At 37.6% G+C, this 20,710-nt stretch overlaps 1 protein-coding gene and 1 pseudogene across 3 annotated transcripts in view; one reads left to right on the forward strand and one right to left on the reverse strand.

The window, feature by feature from the left end:
* The window catches only part of SLC44A1 (solute carrier family 44 member 1), a 161,308-nt gene that overhangs the window by 52,850 nt on the left and 87,748 nt on the right, over positions 1-20,710 (forward strand). For all 3 annotated transcript variants that reach the window (XM_039870611.1, XM_039870609.1, XM_039870610.1), the window contains exon 3: positions 2,181-2,323. In XM_039870611.1, coding sequence (XP_039726545.1) covers positions 2,181-2,323 — 143 coding nt within the window. The remainder of the gene's footprint in view (positions 1-2,180; positions 2,324-20,710) is intronic.
* LOC120608705 (ubiquitin-conjugating enzyme E2 C-like) lies at positions 12,613-13,021 on the reverse strand (annotated as a pseudogene).

Below are 20,710 nucleotides of genomic sequence, written 5' to 3' on the forward strand. Positions count from 1 at the left end.
ATTTGCACATGTGTATGTATGTAAGGGATTAAATTTTTTTTCCCCATGTCTTAGTATTGGCTTAAAGTTCTGAGATGGAAGTAACTGCTCTGCAGTATCCTTGGAGAAGTCAGGAGAGAGGGGAAGGGACAACAGGGTGAAGGCGAACAAGTGAGAACTGACCAGCCTATGCCTAGTCTTCATGCTAGCAGTTAGCTGCTGCTCTGAGGCAGAATGGTACTAACATTTTTTGAAATAGACACTTTACATGTATTATTTCATGTAATTCTCACAGCAGCCTTTGTGGTAAGTGGTTTTAGCCCCAATTTATAGGTCGGTAAACTGAGGCACAAAGAATTAAGCAAGCATGTCCAACATCACTCAAGTAGAAAATGGAGTCATCAGTGTTACATTGATCATTGCAAGTTTATCTAACCCCAAAGCCCATGGTCTTTCCCTTAGAGCATGTTCACATTTCTAACAATAATAGCTAATATTTACAGAGCTCTTGCTATGTGCCAAGCAAGATTCTTACCACTTTACTGGATTATTTCATTTAACCCTTACAGCAGCCTTATGAGCGACCATAATCTTTATTTTACAGGTGAGTAAATTGAGGCACAGAGAGTTCAAGTAACTTGGCAAGGATCAGAGAGCATGAGAGTAGCAAATCAGGGATAGTCGCTACTCTAAATCTTCTTTCTTATAGTTTCAAGAAGTTTCTACAGGGGGTGGTGTTAAGGGGCTGAATGAAAAAGGCAAAGGGATTAAGAAGTACAAATTGGTAGTTACAAAATAGTCACAAAGATGTGAAGTATAGCACAGGGAAAATAGTGTTATAATAACTATGTATAGTGCCAGGTGGGTACTAGACTAATTGGAGGATCACTTCGTAAATTATATAAATGTCCAGTCATTATGTTGTACACCTGAAACTAACAACCTAATATCGAATGTCAACTCTAATAGAAAAATAAAAATTTTAAAAAAGGTTTCTACTAGCTAGAGCAATCCTCTCTGCTCTTCCACCCTCACTTTCCTTACCTGCACGATAAAAATAGAGGGTTGTTTAGAAAAAAAAGAATTTATTTGCCTTTTTAGGAAAGTATGTTTAGAGAGAAATACTTTTCTCTGAGAAATTGCATGTGAGTACAGTATTTACCACTGTAGGCTTGAGATCTAGCAGGACTGCTTAGGTAAGTACTAGTCATGATGCTTGATTATGATGAGTTAAACACCACTAACCTCTGCCTTTGTTAGCTATTTTAATAAAGATAACAAGAACTCAACCTATTAAGAACCAAGTCGCAAGAATATTTCTTAACCCTAGTCTTTTCTCCTGATTCAGTCAGTTTGTCAGCAGTGATTCACCTTCCGGTTCTTATGCCCAGTAGCCTGTGGTTGAGTATAGGTTTTATTGCTTTGTTTTGGTCAACGCATACTTGACTCAGCAAGCACGATGAAGTTCTGAAGCATCTACCATTTGCCTTTAGCACTGTGATGAAGCATATTCCCATGAAATGAAGTGACCTTTGTGTCACATAGACCCAGTGCTTCACTCCTTGAGCCTCCAGTATTAAGAGCATGGTGGTACTTCATGGCGTAATTCTTTGGCTTGAATACAGCTTTATTGCAGGAAGCACACAGAAGTATTGTGTGCACTGAAGTGATAATAATTCAAAACCCACATACTTATTGTCCTTTGAATTTTTTTCTTTCATATTTACTTTATTGTATTCTTTTACAACCAAATACAACTAAAAAGTGCAGAAAGCTGGGTTTGAGTCTATGCTAATCTTTACTAGCTTCTATGGCCTTGGTAAACTTATTTAATCTCTCTGGGACTCAGTTTTCTCATCATGGGGATTAGTGATAATGTATGGTAAGCACCCAGTACAGAGCCTGGCATAGAGCAGATGTTCAATACAGAGAAGCTGTTATTATTGAAAAATGCAAAGATGATCTCATGATGTAAAAGCTTAGAGATTTGTTTTGTTATGGTAGTAAATAGTTTCCCCGTGCACTTCTTTGTGCTGCTTATGTGAAATCCGAGGAAAACAGTGGAATAGTGTTTGCAACAAGTAAAGATAGCTCTTTGTGCTCTTCAACAGACAAAAGAAGCTCATTATGGTATCAAGTAGTGACTGTTGCTATTGAAATGGTTTATTTGTATGTTTTTTTTTTTCTGTTTTTTTTCCTAGGGATTTATTTGTGGCTTTTCAGTAGCAACAGGTGCAGCAGCAAGACTAGTGTCAGGATACGACAGCTTTGGAAATATCTGTGGGCAGAAAAATGCAAAGTTGGAAGGAATACCAAACAGTGGCATGGACCACACCCATCGGAAGTGAGTAGACTGTTGCTAAATGATAAACACTATGCAAACTTTGAAGTGGGGGGAGAGAATCCTGCTTTTCTTACTGTTATAAAAATAATATCTTACTGAATATTATTTTTATATGACTCCTGTTGGTGTTTTGTTTTTTTTTAACTGTCCACTTGAATCATTTCTGGTCTATAAATAACTTTTTCCAGGAAACAGAATTAGCTGCCATGTTAAAAATGGGCTACCTTGAGGTTTTAATGAGTAAAGGCTTGATTTGAGAGGGTTACTGTTGTACTTTGTTTTTCCATTAGCCTTTAGGTTGTACACTAAGTTTTAACCTAGAAAATAACATGATATTTTCCTCTTTAAGATTATACTTGATGGGAGACAGAGGGATGATAATGGATTTTGAAACATTAAAGTTATGAAGAAACATTTTATAATGCATCATTTTTAAGTATACTTCAATCCAATTTTATAAAAGATGCATTTTCATTTTTTGGATTTCATGAAATTCCTGACTTAATTGCCTTTTTTTCCCTCTGAAAGTACTAGTATTTCATTTTTAATGTCTCTGGGGAAAATATAGTTTATCAAATATATTTTATTACATGATGTCAGTGTATTTGTTTAAACTGTATATTTATACCCCTATCAAACTTTATTAGACAGGTCTTCAGAATTAACTGAACTAATTTTTAAGGTCGCTGGTTAACCAATTCTATTAATGAACTTTATAGGAAAAGGCCAAGCAGATAAAAACATTTTTAAGCTATATTTCTATTATGAAGCATTTTCCAGTATGTAATAACTGTTATTATTATATTAATAATAAAATAAATCTGTTGGTTAAATCTGGGTTCCTACTGAAAAATATAAAATTAATTTGATAATTTCACAAATGTGAAGAATTCAAATAGTTAATTATATATCAGATATATTCCTCCACTTAATGAAAGAATAATGAAGTTCAAATAAATAAAATTTAAATAATGATAATAATATTGTATAGCACACCGTTGTCAACAAACATCTGATACCTAACTTTGTGAGGTGAATGTAGCAGAAGATGAGAGAATTAAATGACTTTCCCAAAAGTCTGGCAGGCAGTGGACCATTAGCTTCCATCTTGTAGGCACCAGTGTCCCTTGACAGGAGAAGTGACAATTGGACTCTTAGAGAGTAATTTGATGGATTGTTTCATTTATCTTTTTTGATTGCCTCATGAAATTAACACAAATTTTAGGCCTTGTATTATTTCTTGTAGCAAGATGACTCATATATTTTTTGCTTTTTTTACTTTTTATTTTGAAATAACTTTAGACTCACATAGAAGTTGCAAAAATAGTGCAGAGTTCCACATATTTTATTTTTGGAGGTAATGTCTAAGCTGTCAAATATTGTTTAAATCTCTAATGCCATTGTCATGTAACAAACATAAAATATCATTTAACTAATTGAGGAAGTAGGAAGAAAAGGATTGTCAACTTCCTCAGGTCTACTGCACATGAGACTATAATCATTTTTATGTCTCTCTTTTTAACTTTCTGTTGACTACAAGCATATTCTCATCACAAGGTTTGTGTAAATGCTCCTCTTCACACTTAACCTAATGGAGACCCATTTGGTCAGTTTTTAATGTCAAATCCTTGGATTAGTCTGTGTACATTTTGACCTCTTACAAAGAGAGCCTGCTTATTATTCCAAAAAAAAGATGTTACTTTTTCCTGAATGCTTGCATAGTTGGAGCCATTCACGGATAGCCATAGAGGAAATAGTTTCCCCTCACTCATATATACACATGTTTAAATTTATTTTTGATCCCTACTTGCTTCTTCTCTACATATGAGCATTATAGTGCTCACTGATTGAAGTATTTTCACCTATATATGGAAAATTTTTTAGATGAATAAGACATTTTTGAATATACCTTTCTTAGGTAAGTCTATTTGGATTTGAAAAGAGGCAGAAAATCTTTGTGTTTGTTACATTTATTTTATCTTCTCTTTTCTGCTGAGTGCATTAGTTTCCTTCTTTTTCACTCATTTCCTCATGCATCTTCGGCTTTATTATGACTAGTAGGCTCTTCCATAGCTATGGAATTTTTTTATACTTGTTTCGTGTGCTATTTCCTCAACTTGACCTTGATCACTTTCTCTCATTTCTCATCCTCAGCTCCTAGTACCTGGTACTTACTAGGCCCTCCATACGTCTTTGTTGAATACGTTTATGAATGAATCCTCTAAAATCTTGACTACAATTAACTCTTTCTTGCCATCATGAGTATTGTTTCCTCTTTCAGAAAAAAAATTTCTTTCATTCTTCATGTGGCTAAATTGTATTTGTCCTTCGGTTCTCAGTATAAATGTTCCTCCCAAGAAAGGTGTTTTCTGATCTCACAATTTAACTTAGGTATTTAAAAATACTCATTGTGTCCTGTAGTATGTGTAATTATACATTTATTTTGTGATTATTTGTTAAATATTTGGCTCTTCTAAGTTCTACAAGAGCAGAGATGAGGTCTGTTTTGTTCACTGCTATGCCCTCAGTAACTGGAACATGGTAGGCACTCGATTAAATGTTTGTTGAATGAGTAAATAAATTATTTCCTTAGAGTATGTTCTGAGAAGTGGATAACTGAGTCCGAGGATTTGAATATTTTAAGATTATTAATGTATATTGCCGAATGGCTTTCCGTCGAGGCTGTACCATTTACATTCTAACAGTGTCTGAGATTGCTTTATCTTTGCTGGTATTACTAGTTTTTATTTTTTACTAATTGATCAACCCCAAAATGGCATTTTATAGTTTTAATTTGCATGTCTTTGGTTATTCATGAGCATGAACCTTTTTTTTTCTATATGTTTGTTGGCCTCTCATGAAGACTGCTGTCCTAGCATATCTGTTCTTGGTCTTCTCTCTAAATCTTCTCCAGCCTTTATACTGTGATGGGATTAAGTGCTTTAAAACACTTTTTATTGTCATTTCCTTGTTCAGGAGCCTTTTCTCTAGTTTTTCCTATAGTATCAAAGATGAGCCCACTCAGCCCTTGCCATTCCAGGCTTCCTGTGATTTGGACCCATTATACGTATTTAATCTTCTCTCACTGTTGCTCAGTGTGCTAATATTATTGTCCGTGATATTCAGTCAATTTAATCTCTGTGCTGTTCACTCTACCTCTCTGCCAATCTGAATTCCTGAAAGACCTAAGGTGGGTCTCATAACTAACCTCTTCATGAAATATTTCAAAACTAACTTTAACTCATAGCGATCTTTCCTTTATGAATTTTCCTATCTCATACTTGTTTTTCTATTGCCTCTAAGTCGTTCTCTAATTAAATTCTGTTTCTCATCTGCCTGCATTAATTATCAATTGCTAGGTAACAATATTACCATCAACTTTGTGGCTTAAAACAAGTCACAGACACTTTTACTCTCTCACAGTTTCTGTGGGTCAGTAATCTGGATATGACTTAGTTAGGTCTCCTGCTTCAGAGTCTCTCATAGGCTGCAGTTATGGTGTTAGTCAGGGTTGGGCTCTACCGGGGAAGTTCCCTTTCCAAATTCATGTGGTCATTGGCAGCACGCAGTCCTTGAGGATTGTTGGACTGAGAGCCTTAGCTTTTTACTGGCTGTCAGCTGGAGGACACTTTCAGTACATGCTATGTGGGCCTCTCCATATGGCCTGGGCCTCTCCATATGGCGGCTTACTTCAAAGCCAGCAAGGAAGAGCATCAATAGAGAGTCAGCTAGCAAGATGGAAGTTAGAATTTTATATAATGTATTTATACAAGTGATATCCTGTCATTTTGCCATATTCCACTGCTCAGAAGCAAATTGCAGGTCCTACCCAATCTCAAGGGTGGCAGAAAGGTTAAACAAGGATATAAATTCTAGGAGATAGTGATAATTTGGGCATTTTAGAGTCTCTCTGCCACACTGCCCAGCTCTGTCTCCCTGGAGCACTATATTTTGTATAACTCCTAGGTTTGAGCACCCAAAAGTTATTTCATAAGGGCTTATTGAATTGCAATAAAATAGGAAGGAGGAAAGTCAGGAGAGTGATGGAAGGGAAATGCCTTTGACCTCTTCTAACCAGAAAATTTAAGATGCCAAGGTGACTATTAGAATTCTATTAGTGGCAAAGAAAAGGCAGTATTTTATTATCATTGTAATTATAAAATGTTCTTTTTCTCCAAATAATATTTTTGACCTGGTAGTATATTTACTGTAATAATAAGGATACATAGAGAAATGTCAGACAGTGTTTTATGAGAAACGGGAATGTCCCAACTTCAAATAATTATGTTCTCAGGGTTGATTTTTAAGTTGGTTGTTGGAGATATATAAAACTTTTCTGCATAGAAACAATGTTGTGAATAAGGCTCTGAGGCTGGGTCAAATTAGAAAAGCTCGTTTATCTCAAAACCATAAAATGTCAGAGATGAAAGGGATCTTTAAGATTCCCTAGCCTGTAGCCTCTTTAAAGCATTCCATCAAATATTTGTGAGTGACAACTGAGGCCTGGAAAAGAAAATGATTTGTTTTGTAGCTGAGCTATGGTAGATGGTGGTAATGGTATATAGGACATGGTTATGGCTTACAGCCAGTTTTTTTGGTGCTCGGAAGTCAGGTGATAATAATATATTTTGAACTCTGATGGTTTCAAAAACATATCTCCTATCTCTTCCTCCACATTCTTGATTGCCTACAATTTTCTAAACCATAAAGCTAACCTTAGAGTGTCAATTTTTAGCAGTCGATGAGGAGGAGAAGAAGATGGAGAATTATAGTAATTGTTCCCAGAGAGGAAGTCCCCTGTCTACCTATCAATTTGGATGAAGCAGGGGTGCTTCTAGGTCTAAGATACCTGAATTAGTAGTTATGGGACTATGCTGAGGCAAATGTCTAGCTCTGTTGGCCCCTGGGGAAACGATTGGAGGAGGGGAGCTATTGTGTTTCTACTATGGACATTCTCTTGTCCTGGGTGCCTGGGATGGGAGAGGCTATGGCAAGGTGTCAGTGGCTGTTGGTATGCATAGGTTATTGTAAAGCCTGGTGAGGGTAGGTAGGGAACTACTTTTAATTTTTTTGATAGAGGCATTATATAATTATTAGGACGCTGTTCTTCTACAAACAATCCTAACACAGAGCTTAGTGTCTAATTTCTTTGATACTCTAAAAAATTTTCCCATTGTATCTCATTTATCAATATTGATTCTTCCACAGAGTTTCTAAAGATGCTTTTTTTTGGTACAGATCTAACTTTCTTCTTTATCTTTTTGTCCTTCCTCTAAGGAAAGTTCCAATCACTAATAAAGGCTCTGTGGCCCTAAAATGCCTCTTGGGTTTCAGGTAACCATTGTTAACAGTCTGTACAGGAAGTATAGTCTGAGGAGGTTGATGGCATGCATGGCTGTTGTCTGTAGGGGGTATTTTATTTGAGACCTTTTTCCAATTTCCTTTATAACCTCTAGCAGAGTATCTAGTGAAAATCAGTGAGTTTCACTTCTTTTCTTTAACTGTCTCATTCCCCAGAAATCCACAGCTTAAAATGTTTGTGCTGGACAGGCCCTTGAGATCACTGAGCCCCTTCATCTTATAGGTGAAGAAACTGGGGTGTAGGAAACGTGAGTGACATGATGAAGACAAGATATACCAGGGCTAGCACTGCACTCTCTACACTCAGTCAGTCTAGTGCTCTTTGCATTATTACTGCACTGTCTCTGGTAAGCTACACAGTGATCCAGTATCCCACCTTTTTCACTTTTGGGGCCTCTCCCTCCCGACATTTAAAGACGGAAGGAATTTTTGGTAGAACATGCAGAGAAGAAGGGGCAGGTTATATAAATTAATAAAGTTATAACTAAAAAAAATTTGAAAAGAACCAAAGCACTTATATAAGCTGTGAAAGCTTTGAATAATTTGTGTTTCTTTCTCTGTCTGTGTTTCTTTCTCTGTCAGGTAAAGAATATGAATTTTAATGATAGAATGCTTTATTCTCATTTCACTTTTGGATAATTTTACCATTTGTGTGTTTATTGGAAAACATGTAGCTTAAATTGATAATGTTAATTTTTATAAGATAATTGATTAATAGACGATAGTCTTATTTTAAGGAAACTTTATAATTGCTGCATGGATTCAGAGTAGGACTTTAGTGGCTCAGACCTCTGTAGGTTTAATGTCTGGTTCAGTCTACCCCATGATTGCTAATTACTTATTAGCTTTTGAAAAGACTTATTTAGAGGCTTAGTAGTGATATTGTATCAATATGGAGAATGTGTTCACTTTTAAACTACTCTGAGAAGATTGCCAAGCTTTCTGGGTCTATACCACGCCATATTACCATCTGTTTTAGGAAGAACATTCTAGTGAGGAAGACAAAATACACAGATAAAACTATGATAGTACAATGTGGGACATCCTATAAAAGCGTTATATATGAAAGCTGGGTGACTCCAGCAGGCTAGTGGGAAGGGGAACATAAGGCAATGAGATGGTAGCTTTGGGACCACCATTGTATTAGTTTCTACTGCTGCTATAACAAATTGCCACAAACTAAGTGGCTTAAAACAACAAAGTTCTCTAAATTACAAGTCTGTGCACAGCATGGCTCAGCTGGTTCCCTCCTCCAGATCTCACAGGGCTGAAATCACAGTGTCTGCAGGGCCGCATTCCTTACAAGAAGCTCTGGGGAATGAATCTTCTTCCAGGCTCATTAAGGTTGTTGGCAGAATTTGATTCCCGTGTGGCTATAGGACTGAGGTGCCATTTTGTTACTGACCGAGGAGTCGTTCTCAGCTTCTAGAGGCAGCCTATATATTCTGTAGGCTATATTCTGTGGCTCATGGTCCCTTTCCTTCAACAACAAAGGGTCATATCCTTCTCATGCTTCAATCTCTCTGACCTCTCCTTCAAGGTAGCATCGTGGTTTCAGATTGTGCATGTGGGTCGAAGAATCTCTCAGCCAATGATTGGGGGGGTTCAGGGACAGAGTCATCTTAAGTAAGGTTTTAGAGCCCCATTTAGAAGGTCTGGGTTTCAGAGCAGAGCTTGCATCTTAGCAGGGGAGAATCAAATAGTAGGTCTCTGGAAGAAGGGTACACATAGCTGGTGAATGGGGGTCATGTGGGTTCTTGAGTTGAGCAATGGCTCCAAGAGCCCATCTCTAGTGAGGATGAGATTTGGATTAGAATGCCAAGCTTGGTTCTCACTGGTTGATGAACAGCATGGGTTGAGTCTGCAGTTGGAGTTCTGTAGGCCAGGCTAAAGCCAGGTGAAAACTGGCCTACACAGGAGGGAGCTCCCAACTCTTTCTTGTAGAATTGTAGAGAGATAGGATAGGGAGTCCCATTTATCTACTGTGCTAATGTATGAGTCTTACAGAGTGTTGGGGCTATTCTTCAGAGCAGCCCAGGAGATCACTTGCTCCTTCCCACACTCAGGGATAAGTTTGAACAAATGGAGATACTCTAAGCCTTGGATGATTGTAGTTTTGCTTTGAGGGAAAGCTTTCTCCTACCTGCCTCCTATCAAGTATTCTGATTCCAACATTAACCTACCACCTCTCCTAGTTTGGTTCCACATGAAAAAGAGCAGCCTGGATAGATACTTCACTTGAACTTGCATTCGTGGATTCATTTTCCCACAAATTCATAAGCATCCAGAAACAGTAACATTTATGATATTCTAAATGGAAACTTCTTGCATTATTTATGCAGGTTTTCCTAAACTTTTATTTTCCTCTCATGGCAAATGTTAGAAGTTATAAAATTGATGGCTAAATTTTCAGAAGGTGAATTTAGAAAGGCATACTTGGAAAATATTTTGTGACTATACCACTCTTTAGCCTAAATTTTTGTTGACTCTTTACAAAGGTAATGCCTGTATTGCTAGTGTAATTCTACCTCTAAGATAATACTTACTATGGATGATACTGCTAGCAATGTGAAAGAAGAGACCCAAGTATATACTTTAGAAAATGTAGGAGTTGAAAATCGAAATGTTTTGCAGATTCTAAATAGGGAAGTAAAAAGCTATTTAACAGAATTAGATGACATGTATGTACCAAGGCAAGGATGGAATGACTGGTTTTTCTCTGTGTTACATACCTAGGTGTGTATACTCGCCGTATCTAAACTAAACAGCCAATTCCACATGCCCAGTCCAGTCTCACTACTTGGGTTGGTTCCAGGTTTACCAGGCAGCTGTAAAGATTCTGCAAAGCTTTTGTTATTGTACATAAGCTCATGGATATGACCTTTGTAATATACTCTAGGCAATTATTAACTACTTCAGCTATGAATTTTATAGTTATCATTTTGCCACCTATTTATGTTTATTTGGATGTGAGAGTTGAGGGCAGCTGAGAAGTTCAAGGGTCCACAGTCTGCACATGACCACTCTCCCTGTGACACCAGTTACAAGTTCAGGGGTCCACAAGAGCACCTTTGGGTTCGATAGTTTGCTTGAAGGTTTCACAAAATTCACTGAAATCTGTGATACTCATAGTTATGGTTTATTACAGAGAAAGGCTGCAGATTAAAATCGGTCAGTGAAAGAAGAACATAGGGCAGAACCTCTGTTCTTTCCTAAGGGAGTCGGGGCATGTTACCTTTCTGGCATTAATACGTGACAGTACACATGGAGTACTGCCAGCTGGTGAGCTCACCCAAACTTCAGTGCTCGGAATTTTTATCGAGGCTCCATTATGCAAGCATGATTCATTGCCCATGTTACTGATTTCAGTCTCCAGCCCCTTTTGTCAAACCGATAATGTATAATCCTGGTCTTTCTAAGAGTGGTCAGCCTGCCTAAATTCTATCTGGTGTAGCCTGTCCCCACCCTAAATTACACTGTTAAGTTTAAAATGACCCAAGGCCCCAGGCAAATAAAGATGCTCCTCAAAGGCTTAGCGATTAACTCCCAGAAGCTCAGGGCAAAGTCCAGACCTCTTTCTGGGTAGGTTAAATTCTTTGCTATCCATTGAGAACCTTGAGATTAAATTGCATTTTGTAAAGTATGTTTTCAAGATGAAACGTAAAATATTTTATTTGTATAGTTTTATGAAGGTATAATTTACATGTAATAATCTACCCATTTTAAATGTGCGGTTTGAGATTTGGTAACTATATACAATCATGTACCTTCTACCATAATCTTCTGTTGCCCCCTGAAAATTACCTCATGCCCCTGTGCAGTCAATCTTGTCCCCATCCTTGTCCCCAAAGAACCACTAATCTGCTTTCTATCAGTATAGTTTTGCCTTTCCTAGAATTTCATATACCTGGCATCATATAGTGAGTATGTATGTATGTATATATACACATATATAAATACACACACACACACACACATATATATGTAGTATATAGTGTTTTGGGTCTGGCTTTTTTAACATAGCATAATAATGTTATTGAGATTCATCTGTTACTATATCAGTAGTTTGTTCCTTTTTAATAACTGAGTAGTATTCCATTGTGCGGATATACACATTTTGTTTATTTGTTCACCAGTTTTTGGATATTTGCATTATTTCTGTATTTAAAATTATTTTTTTTCTATTGTGAATAACACTGCCTTGAAAATTTGTGTACATGTTGTTGTGTAATATTTTATTACTGTTGGTTAGATACTAGGCTTAGGATTGCTGAGTCATATAGTGAGGGTGTGTTTAACTTAATGAGAAATTGCCAAGCTGTTTTCCAAATGGTGCTGTTTGTACCATTTTGCTTTCCCACTTGGAAAGTAGGAGGATTATAGTTACTCCACCTCCTCACTAATATTTTGTGTTGTTAGTCTTTTTAATTTTAACTATTCTAGTGTGTACGTAGTAGCATCTCATCGTGGTTTTAATCTGCATGTTTCCAGGGACCAATGATGTTGAGCATCTTTTTAAGTGCTGGTGACCATCCATACATCTTCTTTTACATAATTTTTTAAAAAAACAAATTAGTCTTCTAAAAAGTTATAGGGGTTTGTTATGTATTCTGGATACAAGACCTTTGTCAGATACATATTTTGCAAATATTTCTCTTATCTGGTTTCCTTTTCATTTTCTTAATGGTACCTTTCGACCAGCAAGTGTTTGATTTTGAAGAAATCTAAATTTATCCATTAGATACATTTATTTTTCTTTTCAACCCAAAATGTATTTATTTAATATATTCATCATAAGGGCTCAACCAGAGACGCAATTTAAAAACAAATAAAACAAATATGATACCACAGCAGAAGATACAGAGTCTTATACAGAAATCAAGGAAAGGACAGACCATCTAGGAAAAAGTTAAAAGACAGCACAAGGAGAGAGGCTGGACAGCTTAGATCCAGGACTCTTGGCTGGAGACTTGCTTTGTGTAGGTTTCTTGCAGATACTTCTTAAAGGCAGTGAGGATTTTCCAGAGCTGGGCAGCACGTGTGTTTGTTCCTGACGTCGTATAGGGCAAACCACTTGTCCTTCAGGATGTCTAGTTAGATGTTACCCTGGGTGTCCACGCTGGGATGGTAGCAGGGTGTGAGGGACTTCATGGTGGGTGCGTTGTAAAGGTAGCCCCTGGGGAACTCTAGGGAGAGCTTATACCTCAAGTCTTCATAAACTGTGCCAGCTGCTCCATGGATGGTCCCCGCCCATTTGAAAAGGCTGTCAGATTCAGGGAAGGCAGAAATTCCTTTGTCACCAGACATCACGTCACCAGTCATCAGTTCTTGCTGTAACCTGTTGCCCACAGGGCCCCGCTTAGCGCCCCCGTTGGCCTCGGCTCCTTTATGGGCGGCCGCAACACTGGCAGCCGCTGAGTCGCAGTTTGGAAGTCCAAACTGGCGGCGCTAGCAGGGTCACAGAAACTCGGAGAACAGGACTGTAACTGCAGGGCTCCCATTAGATACATTTAAAAACACTCGAAAATGTGTCTTCCTAATGGTTTATGATTTTTATGTTCTAGCTAGAAAATCATCGATTTACCCCAAAGTCACAGAGATTTTTTCTTTCCTTCAAGTTTTTCATTTAGCTCTTATGTTTATGTCTATGATCTATTTTGATTTAATGTTTGTGTACCATGTGAAAGGTCAAGGCTTATCTTTTTTTTCCTCCCATACAAAAATCTAGTTTTTCCAGCATCATTTATTGAATAATACAATTTGCCAATGACAGGGGATTGTAACCTGAATATTTAGGAGATTAAACAAAAACATATCTTGAAATGAGATGCTGAAATCATGGGCTATAAAACATACGCCTAACTGAATTCAGTCATTTATTTTATCAGTAGACAAAATATAATGAAAAAGATAATGCTTGTTTTATTAAAAAATAAAATCTAATAAGATATAAGGTTAAACAGAGAATTACAATATTTTAATAGGAAGAAAGGAAAACAAATAGTAAGAGATATGTAATCTACTCTTGCCTGAGAAGTCTTAATATAATAAATATGAGAACACTAACAAAGTTAATTTATAGCTGTAATACAGTATCAGTTACAATCCCAATAGGATGTTGAATTGAACTTGATTGATAATATAAATCACAGAGTAAAGAAGCAGGCAAGAACTTCAGGGGGAAAACCTTTTTAAAATTTATTCTTGTTCGCAAAATAATTTGAGAGGATTAGAGTTAGGTACATGTATTGTAAGATAAGTAAATGGAGATAAAAAATCAGGAGCCATGCTACCAAGTCATGAATAGCCTAGATCAGAAATCTAGGCTAAGTGTAGTTACTGAAGTTGAGCACCCAGTTAACTGAACTTTCTGTCTTAGAAGGTAGAAAGGGAAACTGTGGGTTTCGCCGGAGGTTGCAAAGCCAGAGGACTCTAGGCAGCGCTATAAATCACTTAAGTGGGCTGGAAACAAAACAACAGGGAATGCTGGACACTTTGAACTTTATGTGTGTGTGCCTCTTAAATGAAGATTGCTGCTACTCAGTTCTAGCTGATTTTTGGCACGTGGGTTGATAGGCCCAGTGATGCTAATTTTTCATAAGAAGTCAGAAATCTAATGGCAGAGGGAGAGTAGGGCACACATGACCTATTGTCTTAGTTTGTTCATGCTACTGTCATTAAATATCACAGACTGGGTGATATTTTATTTTTCATTTAATTAATTAATTAATTTAATTTCGAGTGGCTTTTAAACAACAGAAATTTATTTCTCTTAGTTCTGGAGGCTGGAAGTCCAAGATCAAGGCACCAGCATGATGCCTTTTTTCTGATTCACGGCACCTTCTCACTGTGCCCTCACATGGTGGAGGGATCTCTATGGAACCTCTTTTATAAGGCACAAGTCCCATTCATGACGGCTCCACCATCTTGTCCTAATCATCTCCAAAGGCCCCCCTGGAAGTTAGGATTCAACATATGAATTTTGGTGGGACACATTCAGACCATAACACTTATCGATCTTATGATTTTTAAATATTGGTAATTATTGTACTCACCAATCAAAACATGTAAGGGGGAAGGGTTACTCATTGTCTGAGTAAGGGTTATGTATCTATAGTTGTCGTTGTTTAATTAACGGTTATGTAGCTTAGAAGGGAACAAAAAGAGTTTTGCCATTCAAGACCAAAACCTATTCCAAAGCATATTACTAACAAGACTACCCGAATGTAGATTAATTACAGTGATGGAAACAAAATAGAAATATCAAAAGTAAACCGATAATAGTTTAAGGTATGATTAAACAAGTTACGTAAAAACTGAAAGCAGTCAGTTTTAAAACAAAATACATTTTTAAAGAAATGTTGAATGATAACATAAAGAAAACTACATTTAGATTTATCTTAATTTATACCATGCAAAATAAATTCCATGTGAGTCAAATACTTTAAAACAGATGTTACACAGTACCTACCTTTGTTGTGGAGAGGAGGTAATTTGGGCATTGTTGAAGCAGTAAAGAAATAAAGTAGTACCAAGGTAGGTATGTTTGATCAAAAAGTTTGATTCTCCTATATAAAAATAAAAGCAATATCTTGGCTATAGAATTTGTAGTTTTTCTATGATGGGTAAAATTTTTCATGTAATTAGGAATATATCTATATGGATAGATCCAGTGGACAGATAACCAATGACAGTTTATACTGGAGAAAATAACAGCAATAATGTTTTTGGCTTAAAGATGCTCATTTGCAAAGTTAATAGTAATACCTACTTGAAAGGGAGAAATATGATAAATGATGCATTCTCCTTTGCACATTCCCTGGAACCATAAGTGTTAACTGCTATTTATTATAATAATTTTCATTATCATTATCTTCCAAAATAAGTTTCAAAGTTACTTATTAAAGCTTCTTCTCTTTTTAACCAGATGGCGGAAACACAGCTAGTTTACCCAACTGTGCATTTGTGTAATTTACAAAGTTCTTTCACAGATTGTGTCATTGATTTTCACTCAAGCCCTGGGAACCGTCTGAGTATCTTCTCAGTGGGGACTTTCAGGATTCTCTCTTCCACAGTCACAGCTTGGTCTTTGTCATCACTCTTAATTGCTCCAACCAATAAAATCAATTCAAACTAATTATTCAAGAATTCCGCATTCTAACCACAGCCTTCTCTCCTTCTAGCTTGCATGTATGTTCTCCTGTGCCCGTTGGAACCTTTCTTTAACCCCTCGTCCTTTGATTCCTGTACTTCCTAAGTGCTCTTCTTTCTTTAGTTTTATGCTTATTTTCTCTTACAATATAATTATTTCATAATGTTTTGACATTATCTAGTGCCTATCTCTGCCTCACTCCGTCTTTCTCAAAGATGAAAAAGAAATCTATGGTGGACAAAGGATTTAAATAGACATTACTCCAAAGAAGAGAGATGAATAGCCAATAAGTACACGGAAAGATGGTCAGCATCATTAGTCGTCAAGGAAATACAAATCAAAGTTGTAACGAGTTACCATTTCACATCCACTAGTATAGTTGTGATAAAAAGGATGCATAGTTACAAGTATTGGCAAGGGTGTGGAGAAATTATACTCCTTATACATTGCTTCAGGGAATGTAAAATTGGTGTACTTGGTCTGGAAAACAGTCTGGCAGTTCCTTAAAATGTTAAGCAGAGTTACCATATGACCCAGCAATTTTGCTCCTTGGTATCTACCCAAGAGAAGTTAAAACATAAGTCCATACAAAGACATGTATGCAAATGTTCATAACAGCATTATTCATAATAGACAAAAAGGGAAAACAACACAAATGTGTACCAGCTGATGAAGAGATAAACAAAATGTGCTGTATTTGTACAATGGAATATTATTCAGCCATAAAAAGGAATGAAGTACTGATACATGCTACAACATAGACAGACCTTGAAAACATTATGCTGAGTAAAGGAAGCCGGTCACAAAAGACTACATGTTATATGATTTTATTTATATGATCTGTCAGAATAGATAAATCTATAGAGACAGAAAGTAGATTAGTTGCCTAGGGCTGGGCATTAGGAAGTGGGGGGTGACTGCTAATGGGTATGAGGTTTCTTTTTGGAGTAACTTAATGTTCTAAAATTTAGATTATGGTAATAGATAAACAACTTAGTAAAATATACCTAAAAACATTGAATTATACAAAATACTAAATTGTACAGTTTATAGGTGAATTTTATGGTGTATAAATTATATATCAATAAGTCTATTAAACTAAAAAAAATAAATCTCTAGTCATTGGCTCTTAGCACATATTATTTCTCAGTAAGAGTGCTAGAACAAGTTGATTTTGAGAATGCTCCCTCTGACTATGTAGTATTGACAGTGAACTTGAGATTAAATAGAAAACGTTTTCTTTCTTATAGCTCTTGTGAAATATTTTTAAAAGGTGTTTTAATTTTCTTTCTCGTCTTAGTATGAGGAACATAATTTTATGTCTGACACTTGATTACCATTCTGGCAATTATTTCCCCTGGCAGTTATTTATAGTACATGTATAGGAAGGAGACAGACACTGTAGCTAAGTAGGAGAATCATTTTTGCCCCATGGAAATCTCTTTGGGGCTTTTGACAATCAGTTCAAAACTATGAAGCATGAAGTCTCTCTTTAGAAAACTACATGTGAATTTGTACATGAAATTTTGCGTACAGTTTCAAAGGGGTCACAGATTGCACCCAGGATAAGAATCTCAATTTACACGCTCACTTTGGTGATCTTATGTACTCCCAGGGGTGAGGTTATTATTTATATGCCGATAATTCCAAAATCTCTGTCTCCTGTTCTGATTTCTCTGCTAGAATACTACAGCCAGCCGTCTAGGCTCACTTGGACACTCCACAGATACCCCAGACTCAGTTGTCTAAAGTTGGAACATGATATTTATCCCTTTATACTATACTCTTCTTCCTGAGTCCCCTGTCTTATTGAATGTAATAGGAATCCAAACCAGAATGCCCTAGCCACCCTGGTCTAAGTGAGGTACTAAGCATCACTCTTAATTTATACCTTTCCGTCCACATATAATTAGTCATCAGGTCTTCTTAATTGTGCCTGAATGCTTTTGAAATCTCCTTTTGATTCCCATTCCAGTCTAGTCCAAGTCGTCATTTCTTGGTAAGGATTCAGTAGCCTCTTGACCAATCTCCTTACTTTCTTACTTGCCTTTAATTCATTCTCCATGTTGCAGCCAGTGAACTCTCAGTGGCTTCCCAGTGTTTTTAGGGTGAGCTCCAAACTTTCTAACACCTTTGCTATCACTTCGCAGGCCCTACATGATCTGGCTCCAGCTCATCTATCGAGCCATCTGTCTTTTTCATCAGTGTCTGTCGCAGCCATCCTGACATTTTTCTTTTTCTGAGTTATGCTATGCTCTCACTTTATAAGCCTTTGCATGCTCTGTTCCCTCCTGCTCCCACCTCCTTCTCTCTACACCTGACTAGCTCTTACTCCTTCTTTAGGTCCTGGCTTTAGATTTTTCTTCTTCTGGACTCCTATCCCGACTCTTTATTCACGGGGCCCTTTCGATGCATCCTCTGCTATAGCACTTACACACTTTTGTAATTGCCTCTCTACTCTCCAGACTGTAAATGCTGGGAAGGGAGACACTTGTTTGTGTTGGTCTTATTTATCACAGTTGCTTGTGCTTATTTAGCCCTGCACCTGGCAGCGATGTTAATAAATTTTGTTGGATGAATGAGAGTATTTCCTTCTACCTAATATATCTTCTTCCTTACCTTCCCTCTACCCCTGCCTCACTTGGTAAAATCTTATGTAATTACCATCCATTTATTAATTCAGCAAATAGGAAAGGAGCTCCTTCCTTATTCCTGACACTATTTTAGGCACTGGGATATAGTGATGAATTAAACAGTCAGATATCTCTGCCTTCTGGGAGCTGGTATTCTACCAGTGGAGATAGATAATAAACAGATAATAAGTGAATTATGTAGTGTGTTAGTGAGTGTAAGCTCTGAGGAAAAACAAAGCAGGAAAGATGGATAAGGTACATCAGAGTAGTGTTGGCATTCTAGATACGGTGGCTGGGGAAAGCTTCATTGAGAAGGTTACTTCTGAGTGAAGACTTAAAGCAAATGAAGGAGCTAGCAACAGCCACACTGCTTACCTGGAGAAAGAACATTTCAGGAAGCTAGAAGTGTCAAGGCCCCATGGTGAGAGTGTGCCAGAGTGTCTGAGAAGCAGAAAGGAAGCCAGTAGGAGGTGAGGTCAGAGGGTAGATATCCTCTGAGTATAGCTGTCTTAATCTGATTCCTGGGCTTCCTCCACAGTTTTAAGTTGTTTTCGGCTCTCAGTGCTGTGAATTTACCAGAAGGAATATGGAAGTTTCTCGTAGCAGTGACCTGTGAATCAAGGGCTGTAGAAGTGCTAATGTAGAAGGCTGCCATGCTAGTTAGAGTTCATTTGCTTCTCTGGAGGTCGGAGAGGTGCATGCTTAAGCACTTCTTTAATGAGTCTTAACTCTTAGGACTTTTTTGCCTTTTCCTCACTCGGACTGGGGAGACAGTAGGAACTTGGAACATCACTGTCATCAGCCACATGGGTCTGTTTCACCTCGTTCCTTTTCTTTTTGTCCTCTAGCCTGTGTCCACATAGTCTTGGGGGCACTGTGAACATCGTATAGCTCTCTCGGCCACTCTCTAGAGTTACAGTTTTAAAGACAAATTGCTGCTCTCAGCTTGTTTCTCTCTCTCCCCCTTAGCTTTGTTCCAGAAAGCTGAGGGCTAACAAAGTTTTAGTTATGATGTGTTACAGTTAGGTGTGTTGAGTTAGTTTGGATTTTACCAACTTTAGTACGCTGGCCCCATAGCTCTATCATTGTACACGGCCCTTCATGGGGCAATTGGGTCACACCCCAGTAGGATGACTGGAATTGCCTTGCTGGCACCTCACACAGGAAGTAAGAGGCTTCCTCTTGGCAAAATTCCACTGTGGGTGGTGGACAGATCCCCAGCTCTCTGCAGTCTATATTTAGCAATAGCAGAAGCCTCTGCTAGGCTGTGTTTTTCCTTTTGGTATAATTCACGAACAGCACCATACTCTGTAGAAAGGGGCTATAAATTGTAAATTGATATGAGGTAATAATTGGGAAAATGACCAGGGTCCATTTTTATTTCTCTCTAGGGAAAACACGTGTCAGGAATCACTAAATCAGAAGGCGACAGAGGGATTTTTCAGCCAGCTTGCCAGCTTTAGCACTGCAGTGCTTGCGTCCTGATTAGAGAGAAGAGAAGCCAAATTCGGCAGGAGGCGGCCAGCAGTCCTAGTATCTGCTTGCCACCTTTTGCTCCAAAAAGCCTTGCCGCAGAGAGTTGCCATGGCAGCAGGAGGCAATTTAATGGCAAAGGCTTGTCTCTAGAGCAGCACCGCTGGTGCCCCAGCCTTCCTCTCTCTGGCCTTCAACCTGAGGGGCTGGTTATACCTGGCCGTCACTGTGCCATGGCCATCTGAAGGCACATTGCCTGATGGAGTAGAGCTTTAAGATCCTCCGGATTCTGAGAATGGCTGCCTCTTCCATCCCCTGCTTCTTCTTGGCACAAAGCCCTTTGATGTCCTATCCTGTAGTCTACCTTATCAAATTACTCACAATTCTTTAAATGTCCTTTCATGTTTCTGTGCTTTTACGCGTGCAGTTTCCTACTCACTTTCACAGTGTGGCTTAGATACTGCCTTCTGCCCTATAATGCTTCTTCTAAGCCCTTATCCTCCATGCAGAATTACACCGTTTCCTCTGCCATCTCAACTTTGCCATATGTCACGTGATTTTGAAATGACTCTATATATTTGTCTTTTCTAGACTGTAAGTTACTTGCATTCGAGAACTGTTTTTTTGTTTTTGGGTTGGGTTTTTTTTTTTTTTTTAAATGAATTTCACATCCCCAGGGGCTAGCCCAGGAGTGGGCACGTTGAAAATACTTAGTAATGTTTGTTCAATGAATAAAGTGTTTTCATATCATCCTATTTAATCTTTATT

Source organism: Pteropus medius, unplaced genomic scaffold, assembly GCF_902729225.1.
Source record: "Pteropus medius unplaced genomic scaffold, Ma_sr-lr_union100, whole genome shotgun sequence".
NCBI classification, from domain to species: Eukaryota; Metazoa; Chordata; class Mammalia; order Chiroptera; family Pteropodidae; genus Pteropus; species Pteropus medius.